This window comes from Maniola jurtina, chromosome 21, assembly GCF_905333055.1.
Source record: "Maniola jurtina chromosome 21, ilManJurt1.1, whole genome shotgun sequence".
Classification (NCBI taxonomy): domain Eukaryota; kingdom Metazoa; phylum Arthropoda; class Insecta; order Lepidoptera; family Nymphalidae; genus Maniola; species Maniola jurtina.
Genome location: NC_060049.1, coordinates 1,798,864 through 1,824,459, shown reverse-complemented (window position 1 = coordinate 1,824,459; position 25,596 = coordinate 1,798,864). Strand labels below are relative to the sequence as shown.

At 36.2% G+C, this 25,596-nt stretch overlaps 2 protein-coding genes across 4 annotated transcripts in view; one reads left to right on the top strand and one right to left on the bottom strand.

The window, feature by feature from the left end:
* Nucleotides 1-2,278: 2,278 nt before the first annotated feature.
* Nucleotides 2,279-25,596, top strand: part of LOC123876354 — a 219,001-nt gene continuing 195,683 nt past the window's right edge. The window contains exons 1-4 of one of the 3 annotated variants that reach the window (XM_045922583.1): nt 2,279-2,893; nt 2,998-3,141; nt 5,707-5,850; nt 8,405-8,548. In XM_045922583.1, the coding sequence (XP_045778539.1) occupies nt 3,049-3,141; nt 5,707-5,850; nt 8,405-8,548 (381 nt within the window). In that variant the 5' untranslated portion in view covers nt 2,279-2,893; nt 2,998-3,048. Of the gene's footprint in view, nt 3,142-5,706; nt 5,851-8,404; nt 8,549-25,596 lie in introns of all 3 variants that reach the window. The other 2 variants (XM_045922585.1, XM_045922582.1) reach the window with 2 other exon arrangements.
* LOC123876361 lies at nt 17,033-21,936 on the bottom strand. The gene is made up of 3 exons (XM_045922591.1): nt 21,742-21,936; nt 18,949-19,130; nt 17,033-17,426 (listed from the first exon to the last, which is right to left on the bottom strand). Exons 1-3 carry the CDS (start codon nt 21,908-21,910, stop codon nt 17,037-17,039), a joined length of 741 nt encoding a protein of 246 aa, XP_045778547.1. The 5' UTR covers nt 21,911-21,936; the 3' UTR covers nt 17,033-17,036.

The window sequence follows — 25,596 nt, the reverse complement described above, 5'->3', positions numbered from 1 at the left end:
AAATGGTGAACTAAGAACTTATTTTAGACCAAATGACATTTTCATTTTGGATAGGGGATTCCGTGACTCCATACCGTTGCTGGAAAGTCAGGGCTATAAAGTTTTTAAGCCCGAAACTATTGAACCGGGTGAATCACAATTATCAACCATAAATGCCAACAAATCCAGGTATGTCACATTGTGTCGATGGGTGGTGGAGGTGATTAACGGAAGATTTAAAAATGAATACAAATTATTCCGAGCTGAATATTTTAATGTGGCCTCAACACATCTAATGAATGACTTTCGTATTTGTGCTGCATTAATCAATGCCTACCATGTAAAATTAAGAGACAGGCCGGATGCTGAACTTATTTTAAATAGAGCTTTGCAACGATTTAACATGCCAAACTGTTTGGCTGATTATGTAACAGAAAACCAATTAAACCGTCGCCGAGCCCAATTTACCCGCATTGATGCAGAACATGAAGAGTTAAATATCTTCCCTCAAATGACCATGGCTGAGCTGGAACTGTTTGCTCTAGGAATATATCAAATAAGACAAGCCAGGTCATATTTCGGGGAACACATAAGGAGGAATGGGTCATTTGAGGTGGAACTAGCCACTGATTTAGAAGTTACTAATGTACCAGGCATATCGTCATCCGAAACTGTGCTCTTGAGGGGGCGTATATTGGCTATTTGCATTTGAATGAGACAATAAGAAGCCACCACTTTTTCGAATCAGCCAATAAATTAAGAATAAACGAAAAAAAAAAAAACATGGCTGTTGTGTGTCATTTTCAACAATAATTTTCACCTTGACCTCCATTTTTTCTAAACGATTTTTGTGGTGCGAGAATTTGAAAGATTGAAACCTGGTGCTTCGCTACAGTTTTAACAAGATCCTTTTATATTTATTATTTCTTAATTCTTTTTAGTTTGTTTTGTGTAAGAGATGTACCTACAGTATGATTTACGCTTGGTATTCTGCTAAAATGTGATCTTAAGGCAATCTATTGCCTAATGATAGCGTAAACAGAATTTTTGTCCTCAAGTGCTAAAATTTATTCGCGATGAGGCAGTGTTGTTCCTGGGTGTAAAAACACCTCCAATTTATACGGTACCGTTTACGAAGGTAACGTGGAAGGCATGGTTAATTCGATGTCCATTTCTTCGCAAATATCCCCGTAAGTCATTAGAGAATGTAAAGATTTGCGAACTTCATTTTTTAACCCCCGACCCAAAAAGAGGGGTGTTATAAGTTTGACGTGTGTATCTGTGTGTCTGTGTATCTGTGTATCTGTCTGTGGCATCGTAGCGCCTAAACGAATGAACCGATTTCAATTTAGTTTTTTTTTGTTTGAAAAGTGGCTTGATCGAGAGTGTTCTTAGCTATAATCCAAAAAAATTGGTTCAGCCGTTTAAAAGTTATCAGCTCTTTTCTAGTTTTCTTGTAGAAAAGAAGGTTAGATAACCCTTAGGTTCATAATATTCAAGTGTCAATTGACAAATGTCAAGCTGTCAAGATGGACGTTGCCTAGATATACATAATAATTTATTTGAAAATGATGTTTTGGAAAACTCAGATACTTTGGATCGTAGGCGCGGAATAGTCAAAGTAAATCGGTTCAGCCGTTTGAAAGTTATCAGCTCTTTTCTAGTTACTGTAACCTTCACTGGTCGCGGGTGTTGAAAATTTTTAATTTACACTTGTTACCTCAACATGTTAAATCTCACAAACTAACGTCAGATGCAATTCCTACATTGCATCTGCCAAAAAGCAAATCATCAAAGCAAAATATAGCTACATCTTCTCGAAACAAGCAATTTTTTACTGAACGGGATTTTGAACCTAACAATCAGAGCATTGTTCAACCATCGATGTATACCAAGTAATGAGCAAGTCCGGTGTGTGGCTTCTCAAATAAATAAAGAAACTACTGAACCTGATTTTTATGTACAGTCTGATTCTAAGACAGATTCTATAACTACAAATGTAGTACAAGTACAGCAACTCAAAACCAATCTACAGAGCCAGAACTAACAGTTGGTCAACTGAGTCCTCTTCCATCTAACCCCATGCCTTCTGATGTTATATCTGCCACACAATGAACTCCAGAGTACGTGTAAAATCACATTCTAGACGTCATAAGTCCCATATAAAGTCAGATTTAATTCCTAGAGTTCTTTTAGGTCAAAATGGGACCCCTCGTAAGCAAAAGCTACGTAATGGGGAATGAAATGTTAAAAATGAATTTGCGAAATTTGACTTTGAGATTTAATAAATTAAAATCAAAGACACTGTCATGGTCATATCAAAAAGTATCCTCTACTGAGTAATTTTGGAAAAATATTGGTCGACTCACAATTAAGATTATCTGGTGTAAAAGGAAAAGGTTCTAGATACACAGACGATGAAAAATTTTTTGCACTTTCTTTGTAATTGAGTCCAAGTAAATCTACTATAGGTTCTTTGTTAAATAACATCCCTTTGAGACCAGGTATTAATGAATTTATATTTCAGCATTTGGCAGATGCAGCTAAAAACAAAAATTCAATGGGATTGCAGTGTGTATTGCTGTTTGATGAAATGGCAATGAATAAAAATTTTTCAATTTTCATACTGGGGTTTTGAAGATCTAGGAGGTGGTGAACGCACTAATAATGTTGCTGACAAAGCTGGTTTTTATGTTGCGTGGTATATTTTCAAATTGGAAAATACCCATAGCTTTTAATTTTGTTCGTGATGGAATTAAAACATTTCATTTAAAAAAGATACTGAAAGAGCCGATTGCAGCAATATTTAAATCAGGATTTATTTTGAGATGTACTGTCTCAGATCAAGGCTCAGCGAATGTTGCAGCAATAAATTCATTAATAGCTGACACACGCGAAGATATTCTTCGTAGTGGTAATGATGACCCAAATATCTTTCATTATATGATAGACAAAAAAAAATTATACCACATGTATGATGTTCCACACCTACTAAAATGTTTTCGCAATAATTTCCAGAAGAATGACTTGCTGATTGGAACCCAGCGTGCTCAATGGAACTACATCGAAATGGTGTATGCTTCAGATGGCGCACAGGGTCGTGCGAGAACTACCAAATTAACCGACAAGCATATTAAACCAAACATTTATGACAAAATGAAGGCCAGTAAATATTTTATAAAGATAAAGAACCTTTAGAGAAACCTTAATTGCTTAAAATGTACACCTAACGCCGAAAAGTTAAAGGTGTGTGTCTGAGATTGAACCTTGTACCCTCTGAATAAGAGGCTGTAGTCTCACCCACTAGGCTATCACCGCTTATCATAGTATACAATATACATACCTATACAGGGTGGAATTTTGTAATGCCACCTGAAGGGAAAGTACTCTTAATACTGTAGATAGAAAATTTCACTCAAAGAAAACATTCCTTTATTTTTGCATAGAAAGAAAACTGCATTCAAAGATTTTCGAAAATTCGCTTGCCACACCCGGGAATCAAATCGACTAAAATCTGTAAAAATTACAACCTGTACTTTTATTGTATAGATCGTTATACATCTTCTCGAAACAAGCAATTTTTTACTGAACGGGATTTTGAACCTAACAATCAGAGCATTGTTCAACCATCGATGTATACCAAGTAATGAGCAAGTCCGGTGTGTGGCTTCTCAAATAAATAAAGAAACTACTGAACCTGATTTTTATGTACAGTCTGATTCTAAGACAGATTCTATAACTACAAATGTAGTACATTGTTGTAGTACAAGTACAGCAACTCAAAACCAATCTACAGAGCCAGAACTAACAGTTGGTCAACTGAGTCCTCTTCCATCTAACCCCATGCCTTCTGATGTCATATCTGCCACACAATGAACTCCAGAGTACGTGTAAAATCACATTCTAGACGTCATAAGTCCCATATAAAGTCAGAGTTCGTTTAGGTCAAAATGAGACCCCTCGTAAGCAAAAGCTACGTGTGGGGAATGAATATGAAATGTTAAAAATGAAGTTGCGAAATTTGACTTTGAGATTTAATAAATTAAAATCAAAGACACTGTCATGGTCTACTCAAGTAAAACTTTTCATCAAAAAGTATCCTCTACTGAGTAATTTTAGAAAAATATTGGTCGACTCACAATTAAGATTATCTGGTGTAAAAGGAAAAGGTTCTAGATACACAGACGATGAAAAAATTTTTGCACTTTCTTTGTATAAATTGAGTCCAAGTAAATCTACTATAGGTTCTTTGTTAAATAACATCCCTTTGAGACCAGGTATTAATGAATTCTTTGTTAAACAAGCTAGGTATATATATTCAAGGAAAGTACCTCAACCACCTGAGATTCGCCGACGACATAGCCGTCTTGTCAGAAAGTAGCACTCAAATGAAATATATGTTGGACTCCTTGAGCAAGGCGAGCAAGGAGGCAGGACTGGAAATAAATTTCGACAAATCAAAACTAATGACAAATGGTACTCAATCTCCCATAACGATAGAAAACACACAAATAGAGTATGTCCAACAATATATTTATTTGGGAAAACAAATCTCTTTCGGCAACACTAATAACGAAGAAGAATTAGAACGTAGAATTAAATTTGCTTGGAATAAATACTGAAGCCTTAAAGAAATATTAAAAAGTAAAATGCCAATGCATATAAAAACTAAAATTATGAACACAAAAAGAATGATAACAACTTGTCAAAGAGCAATGGAACGAAGCATACTGAAAATAAGAAGGATACATAAAATTCGCCATTCTGTCATCAGAAAACAGACCCAACTGATCGATGCACTTTCCTATACACTTAAATCGAAATGGAAATGGGCCGGCCATATTTGTAGACTCACGGACAACCGGTGGACAAAGCGAGTAACGAGCTGGCCAGGCCCCAAAGGCACACGTAGTAGAGGAAGGCCGCATTATCGCTGGGACGATGATATAAAAAAAGTGGCGGGACCAAACTGGATGCTCAAAGCCAAAGACAGAGCAAAATGGAGTTCTCTGGAGGAGGCCTTGACCTGAAAAGGGTTCTTCATAAAAAATATTATTGTAAGATAGTTAAGATATTTAAATTATTTACTTTAATTCATCTAGTTAGTACTCTAAGTTATATTTAATAATCTCTATTGTAAAAACATTTGTGAAGAAATAAAAGGCTTTTTAATTTTTTTATTTTTTTATTTTTATTTTATTTTATTATTAATGAATTTATATTTCAGCATTTGGTAGATGCAGCTAAAAACAAAATTCAATGGGATTGCAGTGTGTATTGCTGTTTGATGAAATGGCAATGAATAAAAATTTTTCAATTTTCATACTGGGGTTATCGAGGGTTTTGAAGATCTAGGAGGTGGTGAACGCACTAATAATGTTGCTGACAAAGCTGGTTTTTATGTTGCGTGGTATATTTTCAAATTGGAAAATACCCATAGCTTTTAATTTTGTTCGTGATGGAATTAAAACATTTCATTTAAAAAAGATACTGAAAGAGCCGATTGCAGCAATATTTAAATCAGGATTTATTTTGAGATGTACTGTCTCAGATCAAGGCTCAGCGAATGTTGCAGCAATAAATTCATTAATAGCTGACACACGCGAAGATATTCTTCGTAGTGGTAATGATGACCCAAATATCTTTCATTATATGATAGACAAAAATAAATTATACCACATGTATGATGTTCCACACCTACTAAAATGTTTTCGCAATAATTTCCAGAAGAATGACTTGCTGATTGGAACCCAGCGTGCTCAATGGAACTACATCGAAATGGTGTATGCTTCAGATGGCGCACAGGGTCGTGCGAGAACTACCAAATTAACCGACAAGCATATTAAACCAAACACTTATGACAAAATGAAGGCCAGTAAATATTTTATAAAGATAAAGAACCTTTAGAGAAACCTTAATTGCCTAAAATGCACACATAACGCCGAAAAGTTAGAGGTGTGTGTCTGAGATTGAACCTTGTACCCTCTGAATAAGAGGCTGTAATCTAAACCACTAGGCTATCACCGCTTATCATAGTATACATATACAGGGTGGAATTTTGTAATGCCACCTGAAGGGAAAGTACTCTTAATACTGTAGATAGAAAATTTCACTCAAAGAAAACATTCCTTTATTTTTGCATAGAAAGAAAACTGCATTCAAAGATTTTCGAAAATTCGCTTGCCACACCCGGGAATCGAATCGACTAAAATCTGTAAAAATTACAACCTGTACTTTTATTGTATAGATCGTTATACATCTTCTCGAAACAAGCAATTTTTTACTGAACGGGATTTTGAACCTAACAATCAGAGCATTGTTCAACCATCGATGTATACCAAGTAATGAGCAAGTCCGGTGTGTGGCTTCTCAAATAAATAAAGAAACTACTGAACCTGATTTTTATGTACAGTCTGATTCTAAGACAGATTCTATAACTACAAATGTAGTACATTGTTGTAGTACAAGTACAGCAACTCAAAACCAATCTACAGAGCCAGAACTAACAGTTGGTCAACTGAGTCCTCTTCCATCTAACCCCATGCCTTCTGATGTCATATCTGCCACACAATGAACTCCAGAGTACGTGTAAAATCACATTCTAGACGTCATAAGTCCCATATAAAGTCAGAGTTCGTTTAGGTCAAAATGAGACCCCTCGTAAGCAAAAGCTACGTGTGGGGAATGAATATGAAATGTTAAAAATGAAGTTGCGAAATTTGACTTTGAGATTTAATAAATTAAAATCAAAGACACTGTCATGGTCTACTCAAGTAAAACTTTTCATCAAAAAGTATCCTCTACTGAGTAATTTTAGAAAAATATTGGTCGACTCACAATTAAGATTATCTGGTGTAAAAGGAAAAGGTTCTAGATACACAGACGATGAAAAAATTTTTGCACTTTCTTTGTATAAATTGAGTCCAAGTAAATCTACTATAGGTTCTTTGTTAAATAACATCCCTTTGAGACCAGGTATTAATGAATTCTTTGTTAAACAAGCTAGGTATATATATTCAAGGAAAGTACCTCAACCACCTGAGATTCGCCGACGACATAGCCGTCTTGTCAGAAAGTAGCACTCAAATGAAATATATGTTGGACTCCTTGAGCAAGGCGAGCAAGGAGGCAGGACTGGAAATAAATTTCGACAAATCAAAACTAATGACAAATGGTACTCAATCTCCCATAACGATAGAAAACACACAAATAGAGTATGTCCAACAATATATTTATTTGGGAAAACAAATCTCTTTCGGCAACACTAATAACGAAGAAGAATTAGAACGTAGAATTAAATTTGCTTGGAATAAATACTGGAGCCTTAAAGAAATATTAAAAAGTAAAATGCCAATGCATATAAAAACTAAAATTATGAACACAAAAAGAATGATAACAACTTGTCAAAGAGCAATGGAACGAAGCATACTGAAAATAAGAAGGATACATAAAATTCGCCATTCTGTCATCAGAAAACAGACCCAACTGATCGATGCACTTTCCTATACACTTAAATCGAAATGGAAATGGGCCGGCCATATTTGTAGACTCACGGACAACCGGTGGACAAAGCGAGTAACGAGCTGGCCAGGCCCCAAAGGCACACGTAGTAGAGGAAGGCCGCATTATCGCTGGGACGATGATATAAAAAAAGTGGCGGGACCAAACTGGATGCTCAAAGCCAAAGACAGAGCAAAATGGAGTTCTCTGGAGGAGGCCTTGACCTGAAAAGGGTTCTTCATAAAAAATATTATTGTAAGATAGTTAAGATATTTAAATTATTTACTTTAATTCATCTAGTTAGTACTCTAAGTTATATTTAATAATCTCTATTGTAAAAACATTTGTGAAGAAATAAAAGGCTTTTTAATTTTTTTATTTTTTTATTTTTATTTTATTTTATTATTAATGAATTTATATTTCAGCATTTGGTAGATGCAGCTAAAAACAAAATTCAATGGGATTGCAGTGTGTATTGCTGTTTGATGAAATGGCAATGAATAAAAATTTTTCAATTTTCATACTGGGGTTATCGAGGGTTTTGAAGATCTAGGAGGTGGTGAACGCACTAATAATGTTGCTGACAAAGCTGGTTTTTATGTTGCGTGGTATATTTTCAAATTGGAAAATACCCATAGCTTTTAATTTTGTTCGTGATGGAATTAAAACATTTCATTTAAAAAAGATACTGAAAGAGCCGATTGCAGCAATATTTAAATCAGGATTTATTTTGAGATGTACTGTCTCAGATCAAGGCTCAGCGAATGTTGCAGCAATAAATTCATTAATAGCTGACACACGCGAAGATATTCTTCGTAGTGGTAATGATGACCCAAATATCTTTCATTATATGATAGACAAAAATAAATTATACCACATGTATGATGTTCCACACCTACTAAAATGTTTTCGCAATAATTTCCAGAAGAATGACTTGCTGATTGGAACCCAGCGTGCTCAATGGAACTACATCGAAATGGTGTATGCTTCAGATGGCGCACAGGGTCGTGCGAGAACTACCAAATTAACCGACAAGCATATTAAACCAAACACTTATGACAAAATGAAGGCCAGTAAATATTTTATAAAGATAAAGAACCTTTAGAGAAACCTTAATTGCCTAAAATGCACACATAACGCCGAAAAGTTAGAGGTGTGTGTCTGAGATTGAACCTTGTACCCTCTGAATAAGAGGCTGTAATCTAAACCACTAGGCTATCACCGCTTATCATAGTATACATATACAGGGTGGAATTTTGTAATGCCACCTGAAGGGAAAGTACTCTTAATACTGTAGATAGAAAATTTCACTCAAAGAAAACATTCCTTTATTTTTGCATAGAAAGAAAACTGCATTCAAAGATTTTCGAAAATTCGCTTGCCACACCCGGGAATCGAATCGACTAAAATCTGTAAAAATTACAACCTGTACTTTTATTGCATAGATCGTTAGGATCAATTATAAGGATCAAATCTGTACAAGAAACTTGATAAATTAAATGAAAGGCAACCATGAAATCTGGACTTATAAATTCAATGAGTCAAGTTAAAGCTCTTTAACTCAAAGATCTATCTGTTTACTTATGTTAGTAATTAATAATAATTATTATTATTGACGTCATTTATCCATTAACATGACGAATCACTATTTCGATAAGACGATTGCAATTTGCAAGTGTTTGTGATGCAGACTCCTTTCTTAGATACCAGATGGATCTTTGAGTTAAAGAGCTTTAACTTGACTCATTGAATTTATAAGTCCAAATTTATTTATATTTATTTTGAAGCATATCGCCATGGAGACGGGGTAGGTGTGCACAAGAGTAGTCTGGGGGAAAATGGTGAATCACAAGCCTGTTCCAAATAGCGCCGCATCTATAGTTGGCAACACCGGCCGAGTTATGCACATATACCGCTGTTTAGTTTTGTCACAATTTTACCCACCTATATTATTTTTATAGTTTTTTTTTTAGTTATTTTATATTTATCTTATCTATGGCTGCTCCCCTGCCCGTTTGTTCAAATTTCGCGCCAAATGCGTCAACGCCAACGTCGATGCGTCGACGCGTCAGGCGATCCTAGCAATGATGATGACGACGCGGGACTTACTGGCTATGACACCGTCGCCACCCGACCTGACATCACCCCGCGCGTGACGGCGAACCTATCGCCCACAACGCGGAGAATTTAATAAATGATACAACTAGTCAATTATATGCCCCAAGACAAAAAGGCGAGCCCTAGCCGGCGAAGTACCGGCTAGAAGATCAACACCGGGGTAACGCGAATACCCCGCGCCCTATCCGGGTAAGGAGGCTACGCCTCGAGGCCCGTACCCCCGCTTGGTCTTCGGCCAACCGGAGAAGACCCTGTCGTTTGAATGCGAGTATAGCTTTTACTTTACGATAAGAAATACCATGAAAAATACGAGCCAGCCCTGAGAATGGCAGCCATTATTGTATAAAATTACGACACGAATACCAATTTCGAGTAATTTGTTAGTACAAGTGCTAAGTATAACATCCTAAAACTGGTAAATGACGTCATTTTCGCTTACGGACACTAGTTGATGGTCGAATTGTAACTCACCAAAAATACTCAGTGAAAACATAGTGATAAACGATTTAATTATGACAGCGAGGCGTTATTGTGCATGGCAAATGATAACAGAGGCTGTAGAAGACTCGGAAACTGACCATCACGAAGAAGAGCGACATGATTTAGCTTGCCTTCATTATGCCACATGAGCCGCATATTTGAGACGAAATTCATCCAATTATATCGCCTCACGAAGAAAGCATTTAAATATCTGTGCTCAATACTGACGGAGAACAGCGACCTTAGAAGCTCACAAAGAGTATTGCTGGCGACTAAGGTAAGATACGAACGTACGAAATAGACTAGGTATACCTTCCTACTTATAGGTTATGCTCCAGTAACGTACTGTTACAACCCTAGAATAAACCATATTTTGCTGAATTGCTATTTCCGAATTGACATCAATAAAATTGTCAATCAGCAGGTATGTAAAACGGTACATTTCGGCCAAATAAGTCCTTCGGACCCGGTTTTTGCCTTGCCGGTTGGACCTCAAAGAAGGGCTGAGGGAGAGAGACTTAGGGCCGGTTGTTAGTCTTCATAACTTACATTCGTTAAAATTTAACAGATACAGACGAACTTTAACATCTGTTAATTTTATAGCGTTGCTTCATTGTAAAAAAACAGTTCGTCATTGTTATTAGGGTTGGCCTGTAAGCGAAAGGCTAGTTTGGCCTAATGTCTTATGGGGAATATTTTTAGTAGTAGCAACATTGATGAAAACAATGTCATTCGAAGCATTCTGTCACCGATTCTGTCAAGTTAGACAACTTTGATAAGGGTTATTTAATTCGCGGTATTTATTAATTTTTGTGTTTTTCGAAAGGATGGAGACTTTTTCATCAAAGTAAAGTTAAATACCGAAGCAACGCAGGCTTTCACATCCCAGTGGAAGCATGGAGTGTCAAGTTACTGTTGAGAGATTGGAATTGTTTAAAAACTGTAGGAGATACGAAAAGGAGATATTTGACCTGCGAAATGTGCCGCGTAGTGCAGTCACATGCAGTGCTGCTGCAGTTCAGTTTTAGTGCGTACTGTTACACCCCTTAACTGTAAGCTAGAGAGCTGACCCAGGAACAGCTCGGTCTAGACGTAATATCGGATAAGGTAGTTTCAGTCAGTCCGGTCCCAAACCTCAACCAGGTTAAACGTCTTTTAAATTTTAATATATTTCCAAGTATAATAAAGTTAATTTTATTCTGTGTAAAATAAATCTTTTTTTAAAAACCCTTTCGGGTGATCCATTGTAACAGTACGCACTTTAAACCAAATAAACGAGGTGTCTGCTTCTGCTTTATTAGTAGGTTTGGTAGATTAGTTACAACAAAAAGTCCTAAGTAGTTAAGATATCTAGAAGCTGAGAGCATTTTCATCAATACCTTCACATTTTAAAGTAATATCAAGTAATAGGGGAAGTCCGGGAAACTTGAAACACCTTTTAAAACTCAAACTCGCTAATGAAAAGGAAACGTCAAGACGGTCATGGGTAGAGCCGTAGAGCGTGGGAGGCTAATAATAACCAACACGCCACCATTTTTTACCATAGCCGACTTGTTTGGCTCTCAGATTCAGAAAGGTGTTTTTTCTACGGCGGAGTAAATATTAATTTTTGTAGATGTAGTTTTGAGTAATCCAGTATGAACTGAGCACAACGAACATCGTTGACCTACCACGTCGTGAATTTAAAGATAAGACAAAGATTGAATGCGAGAAATGTAATATTTTAATACCTAAAAATAAAATTTCACATCATTTGAGAACAAACCATAAATCTAAATGTCTAGTTAGAACAGATATTGAAAGCGAAGAAATAATTACTACAGCTTTAAAATAGAATTGTCACTTATCGCTTGAATATCCCACAAGAGAAGTATTTAGACCCAGATTCCTTTATCTGCGCCAATCATACGAAAATTATAAACCTAATAAGAAAATCAATAAATGAACATAAAAGTATTAAGATTCATTTTGAACTTTTTGCATATTATACTTTGCCAGAGTCCTATGAAATGGAACTCAAATCATTTAGCACTAAATACGAAAGATTGCTTTGTCATTCAGATTTATAACAACGCTTACAAGTAACATGTCCGAACACAAGAAATCAGGCTGGACCATTCATTCAATGATTCATTTAGAAATTAGTTATACAATCCTTTACAAGGTGGAATGTATTGACTTGCCTACAAAAATTAAAAATACAAAGAGTTGTTTAAATTTTGTCGTATTGTATTGTTGCGGACGGAGTAGAGCATAACATACTAGAAGTCGTTCAGCGCGAAGAAGACTGGTCGCGTGAAAATTCTTATTAATTTATATTTCTTCAACAAACTGCTTGAAATACCTAAAACCCCTTTCCTAATATATAAACCTTTTATATTTAGTTAAGTGTAAAACAAAGATAAAGATATTTTCATTTACTCATCCCATATCGGCGATACCGCAACCTACCGAGAGAGGGCTGTTGAGGACAGCTAAATGTCATACCAGCCACCGGTAGTCATAGCAACGGAGTGAGATGAATTTAAGAACCCGCCGACTATATCTCGCCAGAAAGAGAGAGTAAGTATGTACCGGGCAAGGTAAGAGGGAGAAAGCATTCCTCGTGCCTACAAACGCAGTCAAGCGAAATGGAATGTGCCAAGAGCGAGTTGAAATAAAAACGGCAACGTCGCTTTTCTACTCGTGATTAGTCAACTGTATGTATATTTTAGCTCATTGAAAGAGGTACTAAGAATTATAGAAATATGCCAATATTAATGAGGGTTTTTACCGCATTATTCGTTCCCCAAGTTTTCGGTCTCAGTTAATACAAGTGAAGTTATGGAATAGGCCAGTTGATAGGGCCAAGTACCTCTTCAAAGTAGCTAGGTAAAACAGCTGAGGCTGGTAAATGACCTCTCAACCACCGGGTCAAGCGACACCAGCTGTGATCAGCTGGGCGCCAGTGCAACGACCTCCAGCTTAGAACAGCTAGACTATTCCAATTGTGAGTGACTCAAATCAGTTGATACCTCCACGCGCCATAAGGTTATTGGCCTTCCGTAGTAGGCAACAGCTGATTGCTACCTCGTCATTCCCTCGACGGGATATTTCCACAGCAACAACCTTACAGCTGAGCCGGGGTAACCACTATCCCAGGCTAGCCGTACGTGGGGTTGGTATAGTACAACAGCGCACGGGTGTGCCAAGCCGGCGCGTGCGCTTTCAACCCCGAGCTGCGAACCCACCACCTGACCTGAGGGTATCAGTGGTGGAGGGTTCCGAGCGACGACTGGTGGCGCTTAGGAGGCGTCCACAAGGACAGCGTCGAGCGGCGCTAACGTTCCATAGGCGTCAGCAACGACGTCACAGTAGCCTCGTGGTATATAAGCGACTTACTCGAGCTGTAATTAGATTACGTCACCACCTAGGCACTAGGAACTAACAATTTAAAGTGATTTACAGTGAGTGGCCACGAGTGAACTTTACCGTCGGCTTTTTAATATCCATGTTGTGAGAGGTCCCATGTTTATGATCACAATGTCATTTTCACTCATCAAGAGTACGTCGATCGTAGAGCTCTCAGAGAGCTAATTGCCACCTCAGGGTAATAAATGCTTTACTATGTATTACAGCCGGGAGAGATGAAACCAGAAACCTTTTCACTGGTATGCAGCGTATAAACAGTATCAAAGGAGAATCGTTTCCCTCAGATGGGTATATACGTTAAATATCTCATAAAATATGGTTTACGAAACAAGCATAAACTAAAATTAATTAAAGTGAAAATGAACCTGACACCAAGAACAATATAAAATCTTTCAGCTCTTTTTTTAAAATTAGACAAGAGTATTTTTTCCAAACTTGGCCAACATCAAATCTTTCAGTTTTTTTTTCAAACAGACTGAATCTTTTTATCCCATGGAGCAAAATACGAGTCTGAGGTCTAATACAAAGAATGTTATACTTGGGCATAAAATGATTCTGAGGTCCACTTTGACCTTGTGGGTGAGACTAAACCTCAAACCGTCAGAGGTAAAGTGGACCTCACAGTCATGATTACTATATTTGATACATTTGAAGTCAGACATTTCTGAGTTTTTTCAACGTGCTGACTAATTAAGTTTGACAACGACATCCTGTTTGACCCAAAAAGTGAAATTAAACCTGCCACTACGAACAGTAAACTGTTCCAAACCACATCTTTCAGCTATTTTTTACAATCAATTATAAAAACGACATTTTTCAGAGTAATTTGTTGAAACTTGACTTGGGGCGTTTGACTAAATCCAAAACGTCAAAGGTACAAGTGGTCTTTCGACATTTCAAAGGTTTTCAACAAACTTGCTGGAGAATTAAGTTTGACAATGACATCCGTTTGACATAAAAACAAAACAGTAAACTGATCCAAACTTAGTCAACATCAAATATTTCAGTTTTTTTACAATCAGACTTTGAAACTTTTTAACCTTTGAAGCTTAATACGAGTCTGAGGTCCACGTTGACCCTGAAGGTGAATAAAACTCAAACCATCAGACATCAAAGTGGGAGATACCCATCGAGATTACTATTGAATTCATCTGAAATGACCAACATCAGGATTTAAGTTGCGAATGCAAAAAGCGAATTGGTCCGTAATGACCACCTTGACTTGATCTTGCAGCATTTTTTAGAATTAAGACACAAGGAATTTTATACTTGGACGCAAAATGAGTCTGAGGTCCACTTTGACCTTGAGGGTGAGACATGCGTCAAACCGTCAGAGGTAAACGTGGACCTCACATTCATGATTACTATTTGATTCATTTCAAGTCACCAACATCAGACATTTCAGAGTTTTTTAACGTCGCCAGCAATTAAGTTTGAGAATGACATCCTGTTTAACCAAAAAAGTGAAAATAATCTGCCACACATCACATCTTTCAGCTATTTTTTACAATCAATTATAAAAACGTCATTTTTCAGTGTAATTTGTCGAAACTTGAGACTAGGGGCCTTTGACGAAATCCAAATCGTCAAAGGCACTAGTGGTCCTTAGGCATTTCAAAGGTTTTTAAAAAACTTGCTGGGGAATTAAGTTTGACAACGACATCCATTTTGACCCATAAACAGAACAACAGTAAACTGATGACATCAAATCTCAGTTTTTTTTTTACAATCAGACTTGAAACTTTTTATCCTCTGAAGCTAAATACGAGTCTGAGGTCCACGTTGACTCTGAGGGTGAATAAAACTCAAACCATCAGAAGTAAAAGTGGACCTCATACATCATGATTACCGTTATTATTTAAAATCTGCTTTTTCAGAGCTTTTTTCCAAACTGATCTGATTTTGAAATTGGAACCAATGGTTACCATTTATAAAACAACATTTTCAGAGTAATTTGACAAAACTTGACTTGGGAACCAGTCTGCGAGTTATTACAACCGTCTGAAGAATTTACAACTTTTTCCCACTAGTTTTACCCCTTATAGTCCCACAAGATGATCAAACCTATTGACAACAATGAACAATTGCAGTTGACCTATAAAAAATTATCTAGATTTTAGATAATTTTTTATAGGTCAAGATTCTAGAAGAAAGCAGTCAAAAACTGACTATAAACAACCACTGACAGACAATTCTATGAAAATGAGAGTGATTTGAAAACACCTCTGTAAATTGAATCAGATAAAGAGAAATTGACAGTTCCACTCTGGAGAAAAAATTGTGTTGGTTGATTTGATAGCAATGGTTGCTATATATTGCATATTATATGCTGTTGAGATTAAACTCCGTTTTGGTTGTTTTCATCTTATTTGCAAATGTGGATGTACACAGCATTTTTCATTGATGTTCTCGTTCTGGTGGAGAGCAGTGGATGGTAAAGTATTTGCATTACTCTTCTTAAAAATTCAAAATAAAAAAAAACCTTGCCTCCCCTAGCCCTATTTACTGCACATAGGGACTGGATTTCTGGACTGGACCTTTCTTTTGTGCTGGACCCACAAGTGCTTGATGGGAATACGGCAACCAGGTTGCCGTATTTTAAAGAAGCGTAAAATTAAAAGCTCTTCTGTGATTGGTCGATCCATTTAGAATCTTACGAATGGATATCCGTTAGTTTATAGATTTATATGATAAATTTGCGAAAATGTGAGCGTAAAATAATATAATTTATCTCTTGTTTAGAATCCTACGAATCTTGTTATCTTCCGGTGACATAATATACTAACTTTGTTCAGGAACTGCTGAGTGACACACGACATATGACCATGATGTTTTCACCAACAAGTGTAAATTAAAAATTTATAAAACCCCTGACAAGTGGTGGTTACAGTAACTAGAAAAGACCGAAAAGACCTGATAACTTTCAAACGGCTGAACTGATTTTCTTGGACTATTCCGCGCCTACTATCTAAAGTATCTGAGTTTTCCAAAACATCATTTTCAAATAAATAATTAATTATGTATTTAGACAACGTCCATCTTGACAGCTTGACATTTGTCAATTGACATAATATTAAGAACCTAACGGTTATGTAACCTTCTTTTCTACAAGAAAACTAGAAAAGAGCTGATAACTCTTAAACGGCTGAACCAATTTTTTTGGATTATAGCTAAGAACACTCTCGATCAAGCCACCTTTCAAACAAAAAAAAGTAAATTAAAATACGTTCATTCGTTTAGGCGCTACGATGCCACAGACAGATACACAGATACACACGTCAAACTTATAACACCCCTCTTTTTGGGTCGGGGGTTAACAACTCTGATTTCAGCTCTTTAACACTTGAAGGAGCTGGATTTCTGGATTGAACCCTCTTTTTCTGCTCATCCCACAAGTGTTTGATGGGATTCAAGTCGGGGCTGAACACTGACCAGTCCAATGTGCCATACCGACTTCACCCAGGAAGTGAACTGTGGCATTTGAAGTGTGACAATGGGCGTCATTGTATATCAGGAGGTGATTCCATAGTTTTGCTCACGAATATAGTTCACTCTGCCACAAGCATATTACTTATTTGTAAGTCAGCCTTAGACTTCAAAGTGTCATGGTTTTTCAAAAGCTGTAGAATTTCTCGACTGGCACATTCGGCGTCCACTTTTCTCATAGCAGTAAGTCTTTCAGCAATGTGCCGTCCAAAGAACCAGTACTGTGATTTTTCTGTACTAGTATTCAATAATGGTGTCATACTTTTAATTAGTTTATCCAAAACCCTTTTACAGTTGCTTGAGTGACTTAACGTTTTAACTGTTTTTCTTCTAGGTCGGTTTGTCCGCTCTCCCCTCTGTCTTATGTTTAGTGCAGTGTCGTACTCTGGTTGTGATTCCACCTTCACTTCTATTTTGGATGCTAAGTCTTTGAAGTCTTGCATTGGGAAGTCCTAAAACAATAAAATATTTTTATTAGATACTCAATCTAGCCGAGTCTTATGGAGTTTTGCCGCTGGGGAAGTTGTCTCCTAATGAAGCCCAACTTGTCCTCCAACCAATCTGCTCATAGTCCACCAACTGATCACATGATAAGGCTACCCCTCTCAAAAAAAAATCTGGCCAAGTGCGAGACAGACTCGCACACTAAGGATTCCGTACTCAGGTATTTTTTCCAACATTTTGCAGGATACATCAAAAACTATTATTAACTACAAATTATACATAAAAATAAATAAAAATCTGTTTTTGAATGTACAAGTAAAGCCCTTTCATATGATACCCCACTTGGTATAGTTATCTTATTTTGAAAATTGAAACACATTTTAATTTTTTTTTTAAATGATGTAACCACAAAGGGTCTAGCCCGATAAGCATAGCGAATCGCCCCCAAAATGACAACCTATTTCGAAACTTATGTATCAATATCGCCTTGATGTACAAATACGATTTATACAAGTTTCGCCTCCTTACTCCGCTCTTTCCCTGAGATATTAAAAAAAATGTGCGTGAGTACGATTATCGTTCAAAGTGTCATATCTCGGAAAGTTTTAAAGATACAAACGTAAAACCAACGCGAGATTGTAGGTGACCTTTAAGAGCATATTTTATATATTTTTCAGATTTTTGGAATGGTTACGAACATTTTTTTTAAAATAAATAAAAATCTAATTATTATTATTTCAGTGTTCCTTCTCAGTTACAATCACTGAAAAAAAAAATGTTATAGTACTTGACATGTACTAATACTCAAAAAAAATCGTTTGAAAAAATATAGTGGAACACAGCAAAAAAAAATTAAGTTCTCACAACCACAGGAAATGAACTCCTTAAAAATAGCAGACAGTAAAGGTAAACACAGTAACTATGATTACCGATGGAGTGCTTTGACACCTGTACTAGAGAAACCTGTGTTACAGTAAGTAGCAAGTACGGTAAGTAGGTTAGTGTAGTAAACTATGTTACTTAGTTTCATTCTAAGAGGAGACCCATGCTCAGTAGTGGGCCAGCGATAGGTTGATGATCATGACACAGATGTAGTCACAGGAAACTGATAGTAATCTATATTTAACTAAAATCTGCCAAGAACGGACGTACTAACACAAGCACAGCAGAAATTTTGTCAAGACCAATCCAGCAACTGTCAAATGAAAAGGTAACAGACAGAAAGACACACACTTTTACGTTTATAACATTACTAGCCGATGCCCGCAACTTCGCCCGCGTGGATTTAGGTTTTTCGAAATCCCGCGGGAACTCTTTGATTTTCCGGGATAAAAAGTAGCCTATGTGCTAATCCAGGATATTATCTATCTCCATTCCAAATTTCAGCCAAATCCGTCCAGTAGTTTTTGCGTGAAGGAGTAACAAAGATATACACACACACACACACACACACACACACACACATACAAACTTTCGCCTTTATAATATTAGTGTGAAGTGTGAAGTATGAGTATGAACATAGGTACTTACATCATAATTAGCTCCATCTTCTTTTGAGGAATCTCTCAAAAACTGCAATGGTTTCCATAGAGGCCAACAGGGTACGAAGACATCTGATGCAGATTGTGCTGTCTCCTTGGATTTGTCAACTCTCCTGAGGTTGTGGTTGAAGGTGCTTCTGATGTTCACCCAGCGATCCCTGACAGAGCGAGCTGTAATATAATAACAAGTGTAAATTAAAAATTTATAACACCCCCAACGATCCAAAGTATCTGAGTTTTCCAAAACATCATTTTCAAATAAATAATTATGTATCTAGGCAACGTCCATCTTGACAGCTTGACATTTGTCAATTGACATAATATTATGAACCTAACAGTTAGTTAACCTTCTTTTCTACAAAAAAAATTGGAAAAGAGCTGATAATTTTTAAACGGCTGAACCAATTTTTTTAGATTATAGTTAAGAACACTCTCGATCTAGCTACCTTTCAAACAAAAAAAACTAAATTAAAATCGGTTCATTCGTTTAGGCGCTACGATGCCACAGACAGATACACAGAAACACAGATACACAGATACACATGTCAAACTTATAACACCCCTCTTTTTGGTTGGGGGTTAAAAAGACAAGTGGTGAGTGCTGTGGTCTTTTAAAAGACAAAGGAGAATGCCCATGGACAGTACTCTCACAAGAAGCATTGTACCTTAAATTTTTTATTCATTTATCAAAGCTAAAATAAAAACATAATTTCTCACTAAGTTTCATGAATATTTGTTTTGGGATTATTTTTTTCGTAAATAAAAGTGCTTTTAAACTTCCGGCTGTTATGTAAGCCATTATTGTAGTTAGTTTTAACTTTTAATTTTTATCCCTTTCAGGAAAGGCAAAGGTCGTAGACCATGCAGCCTGGTAAGAAGCCATTATTGTAGTTATTTACTGATTGCCATTCATTTGTCACAAAAGTACTGAGAAGGGATGTCCATTTTTAAAAATGATATTATTGTTTGTTATATCGATTATCTAGGTCTAGGATATCGATTTTTTTAATTTGAGTTTTGTCACTCTGAATTGTTTATTATTATTTTTAGAGCCTATTTTTACTGTGAATAGTTAATCTTTATTTTTACCGCATTTATGATTTTTTAACCTTCTCAAATGCGGAGTAATTAATAACACGTTTTAATGTAGGTACTTATATAATTCGAAGAAAAATAGTCGATGAAAGTCGAATCGATTTATCTTTATCGGCAAGAGTACATAGCCCCAGTCTATATTGTCTATGTTCGAGATGCCTAGCGATATATGTATGTATAGACGCCATATTTTTGGTTTGTTTAGATTCTATTTAGTATGTTTTTATTTCGGTTTGTGTATGTTACGCGCCGAGTTGAGTAGCTGTAGGACTTTGCTCATAGCAGAGTGAATTATCCAGTAGAGTGGTAACTAGCCACAGCCAAAGCCTCCCACTAGATGTATTATCTGGTCTCATAAAACTAGGTATCCAACCATCATCATTATCAACCGCTAGACGTCCACGGCTGGACATAGGTCTCTTGTAGGGACTTCCACAGACCACGGCCTTGCGCCGCCTGAATCCAGCTGCTTCTTGCGACTCGTTGTCTTTCCACCTAGTGAGGGGTCTTTCAACGCTGCGCTTTCTGCTACGAGGTAGTGATGCCAACACTTTTGGGACCCAAACGCCTATCGTTTTTTCGAACTATGTGCCCTGCAAATTGCCACTTCCTGTATCCAATACGGGTGATATATTATTTCCTAATTACTATCCAATCATTCATACTAATTATTACTACAGAACATGTAGAGTTCTGTCATCGGTGTTAATCGTGTAGGTCAGCGATGTACCTATATGTGAACGGGTACTAGGTAGGTAAGTATTCGTAAAATAAAAGGCTATATTTTTCTTTCTCTGCTATCAGTCGAATACCTACTCGACTATTTTGTTTAAAAAAATCTGAAACTGACTGTTTTATTAAGCCTATAAAGATCCTTTCTTACTTTTTAGCTGGACCTAACCTCAAAATATTGTAATTTTTTATGGTTAATATTTCTGAAATGCGGAAACCGTTTTCACTAATTTTTTCTACAAATATTCTGATGATGTCATTGAACAGATAGAACTTAATTTGATGGTGCTACAAAAATCTTGAAGACAGTACATTTGTTCATACTTGAATGGGCATTGTCTTTTTAGCCTGCAACTTCATCCACATGATATAATTTATACCATAGATAGATCTTTAATACTCAGGGATAAATACTACGTTAGCTATACAAGACAAGTTTTAGCCTGCAACTTCATCCACATACTATTAATTCAGCTATTCACTTATCAATGCAAGAATTTACAGAATCACTACTCTCTTTAGATATGGACATTTCTAAGGGAGTAATGATTAAAAAAATTGGTCAAGTGTGAATCAAGACTCACACAATTTAACTAAGGAAAACTAGGGATTCCGCCAGTACTTTTATCTAAAACAAAATTTTTGCGACCAAGGTCAGGGATAAAAGCTAACTATTTATTAATAATTACGACTGACGCAAATTTTGTTCAAAATACAACCGACCGACCATCAACTTACAATGTTGGTCTGTTCTAAGTACGAAGAAATAATTAGCTCATTTACTATGTACTCATATCCTACAAGAATAATATGTTACATCAATATAATATTAGGCTTACAACTTACGAGGCAAACGAAGTGAAGAGATGAGAAGACGCTTCCGCCATTTTGATTTGACAAATTCACCATGATTTTATTTTAGAAACCACAAGTGAATTAAACATGGTTTAGGTACCTGTAAAATCGCATCCTAACTTCGCTGCGAACTCCGCGTAGGCTTTATATTTCTTTTGGATATGGTGGTTTGTGTTGCCGATGGGCTTCCATATGAACTCCCGCTGACGAACGAATTCCACCAATTCTAGTTCAAGTTTACGCGTCCAATAGCACGGTTTTCGAGGCATTTTATTTAAAATATAAACAAAACTAAGTCGCAATTTATAATTACTTCTTTTTTATTATAATTTTCACTATTATATTTCACAACGATTTCTGCAGTGCTTCCTTCCGATTCTTTTTTTTAATTTAGAAGCGTCAAGCGAACTGCAAAAGTGCAAATGAATGATGGTGAATGATAAACAAAATGGCGATAATTTATTGGCAATGTTGGCGAAAGTGTCTAACGTGTTACCTACTTCTAAAATAAATTACCCCTAAAAACAAGATGAAATATCTCTAAAAACCCCTAAATTCAACGGCAAGTTCCTAAAAAACCTCTACCTATTCAAACATATAAGTATAGTATATAGAGATTTTGTGTTTTATTAGGGTAAATTAAGCATGATTAGATAAGAGCATTTTAATAAAATATTTTTTACCAACTGATACCCGCGAGACATGCAGGTGGATGGAGAACTCTTTGATTTTCCGGGATAAAAGTAACCTATTTCAATCTCCAGGTCTTTTATTACTATAACCATGTCAAGAACACATCGATTCGTTGCTCAGTTGCAACATGATTGAAAGCGAAACTAATAAACTAACAAACAAAATCACTTTTGCATTATTATAATATGGGTGGTAATTTTTTTACTAAACCTTAACATCTATAGCATCAATAAATTATATATGTTTTGGTCAGATTGGTTCGGTTGGGTATAATGTATTTTTAGGCCTCTAAATAAAGCCCAATGTGCATATTACTTCCCCTCCTTGCCAAAAGCTATAAGAGTGGCTATAGGCGGCGGCATAACACTGGTACCAAGTTATTGACTTTTAAAATTTCCTATTGCGTTTTATTTTACTATGAAACCGTATAAGACTACAAACAAGCTTTTTCTCTCAAATAATATTCTATTGTTAAAATTCTCTAACTTAGTCATCGTAGAAACAAAGTATGTATACACGATGTGTAGAAAATTTAATTGTATCTATTGTAATTTAAATGAATTTTTGATTTATATATTACATGTCGGATCGAGCCGAAGATCATTTAAGTATAGGTAAACGCGGGTGAAGATCCTTAGGGTCTGCTTCGATCCCTGGGCGATCATGAGATACGTTAAAAACAATGTAATTCAGTCTTTATAAAAAAACTAATTTATTGGTTGAACTTTTGGTAACTCAAATAAAGACTAATTTACAAAAAATAATTATTATTACGAATCATGCGTGAACCGTGTCACAATTAAGAGGTGATGTCGGAACGAGCGCCTCGACGAGGCGGAGAGATGGGAGATCTGCAATTATAGATTTCCCATTCTTCGCCAGGTCGGCGGCTGTAACGGTGCCCTATCCCAACCTCTGTCGGATGAGGCTAGGGCACTGTTACGGCTGTACAAGAAGACCTTACGCAAATAAGTGGTTAGGTATATAATGTGGCCTTACGGAGTGGCATTTTCCAAATGGAAAAAACTCCCAAAAATCAAGATTAAAAAAAAAAGAAGGTGCGCGTGACTTCGCAACGCACTGTTTTATAACGCCGGTGACCGGTCCGTCCCCACCGTCCCTGATTCGTGGATTGTCCGATATTGCTCGTGAGCGCTCGTGCTTGCCTCCGTTAATCATCGCCGACATACACAATTTAAATTGTATCCTTGTAATATATTTTTTTATGAAATGTAAACGTTCAATCTTAGTTATTGTTTAACGTACTGGTAGGCAATGCACATAAATTTTGTTTAAAAGTTCCAACTTACGTAAGAATTTTTACGTAGTTAATTCTTAATCGTTAAAAATTATGCTTTCTTTGTGGCAGCGACTTCTAAATTCTTGTAACTTTAAACCCAAAACATACCTCAAGTCGAGTAAATTAATTTTATTATTTATATACTATTTAATATTACCCCAAACCCAAAGTTAAATTTTCTCGAAAATTACTCTGCTAGATCTATTTTCCCCAAATCTAAGGTAAAATATTTAAAGATGGCACCACTACACAACCATAACGCGGTGCCTCCGCGGGGCGGACTCTGGTCTATAGCATAGAGCGGCCTAGAGTCTAGACTGTCTATGAGTATCGAGATCTAATCGATTAATTGCTTAATCGATTTATTGCCTAAAAATAAGATAGTTTTTAATGAAATAGATCAATAATTGATATTACCGAATATTAATATTGTTAATTATGCTGCCATCATCTTTGATACAATGCCTCACTGCATTGGTCATTCTGAACTTAGATTTTTTTTTAAATTGTTTCTTCAACTCGAATAGATTTGAAAATCGATTTTATATCACCTAATCGGATTTGTCGTAGTATGTTGGTACGTGCTACTTCCGGATATCCATAGAGCAAGAACCTTTTTTTTATTGGGCTGGGCTCTGGATTCTTTCTTTAGATTACCACAGACTAATAATAAATATACAATATGACCTATGATAAAACGGGTAAATTTAGAAATATGTTAAATTATGTTTGACGGTTTAACAGTTCTATAAAAAATGTCATAGGTAATATGACTGAAACCTGAAACGTAGTGATTATAATAAATTCTTTGAAAAAACTAATAACCACCGCCAAATGCTTACAACAAACAGCAAGTGCATGGACGGGTGTTTGCTTAATAATTTTGCATAAAATATATTAATTTTATCGTTGAACACTTCGCGTAAACAACGTGCAAAAGAAATGTACTTATACTTATTTAACTATGCACTAACTGATGCCCGCGACTTCGTCCGCGTGGATTTAGGTGTTTAAAAATCCCGTGGGAATTTTATAAAAAGTAGCCTGTCACTCTCCAAGTCTTTTATTATACCCATGCAAAAAATCATGTCTACCCATTGCTCCATTGCAACGTGATTGAGGGACTAATCAACAAATAATAAAGAAACACAGTTTCCCATTCATAACATGGGTACCTACTGACTAGTGATGTAGGTATATCGTGTAGAAAATTTGCATACTGCGGTGCCATAATGCCCGCGCATTACCAACTCAGCCTGACATTAGCCCTTATCGAGAACCACCCGGATGGTTTATGACTTCCGTTTCCGAAAATGGCAGTTTGGACTTTACGGTACCTACGGGGTCTGTTTTAAAACGCAGCTGGCATAAAGCACGTACCTAATACTAATATTATAATCTGTGCTGCGCTTTTTTTGAAAATAAATTAACTCTTTTTGAAAAGTGTATAAGCAAGTTTAATAGGTTATTTTATAATAATGTATTAATACCCTAATAATCACTACCCATTATCATAAATGCAAAAGTGTTTGTTTATTGGTTTGTTCTTCAATCACGCCTTCAAAGTTCAAACGGAGCAAGGGATTGGCGTGATTTTTTTCATGAACATAGTTGAAGATGGAGACTGATGAGTTCTAAGACACAAGCTGCTTTTATCCCGGAAAACAAAAAAATAAAGAGTTCTCAAAGGATTTTAAAAACTAAAACCAATGCGTATGAAGTCGTGGCATTGCAGCTAATATTTTAATTAGGGTACTCACTGGTCACATCTCTGTGGCGCTTCTCGGAGAAGGGCATTAATTTTTTATAACGTATGTGTTGAATAGATGGCGCTTCCCACTCTGTTAACTAGTGTTTCTTACTCTCAATAGATGGCGTTGACTATTCTTGTTACTTACATATTTTGAGAGGTTCAATTTTAATTAATAAAATTAGTGTGATTATTATGCTGTAAAAATTGAG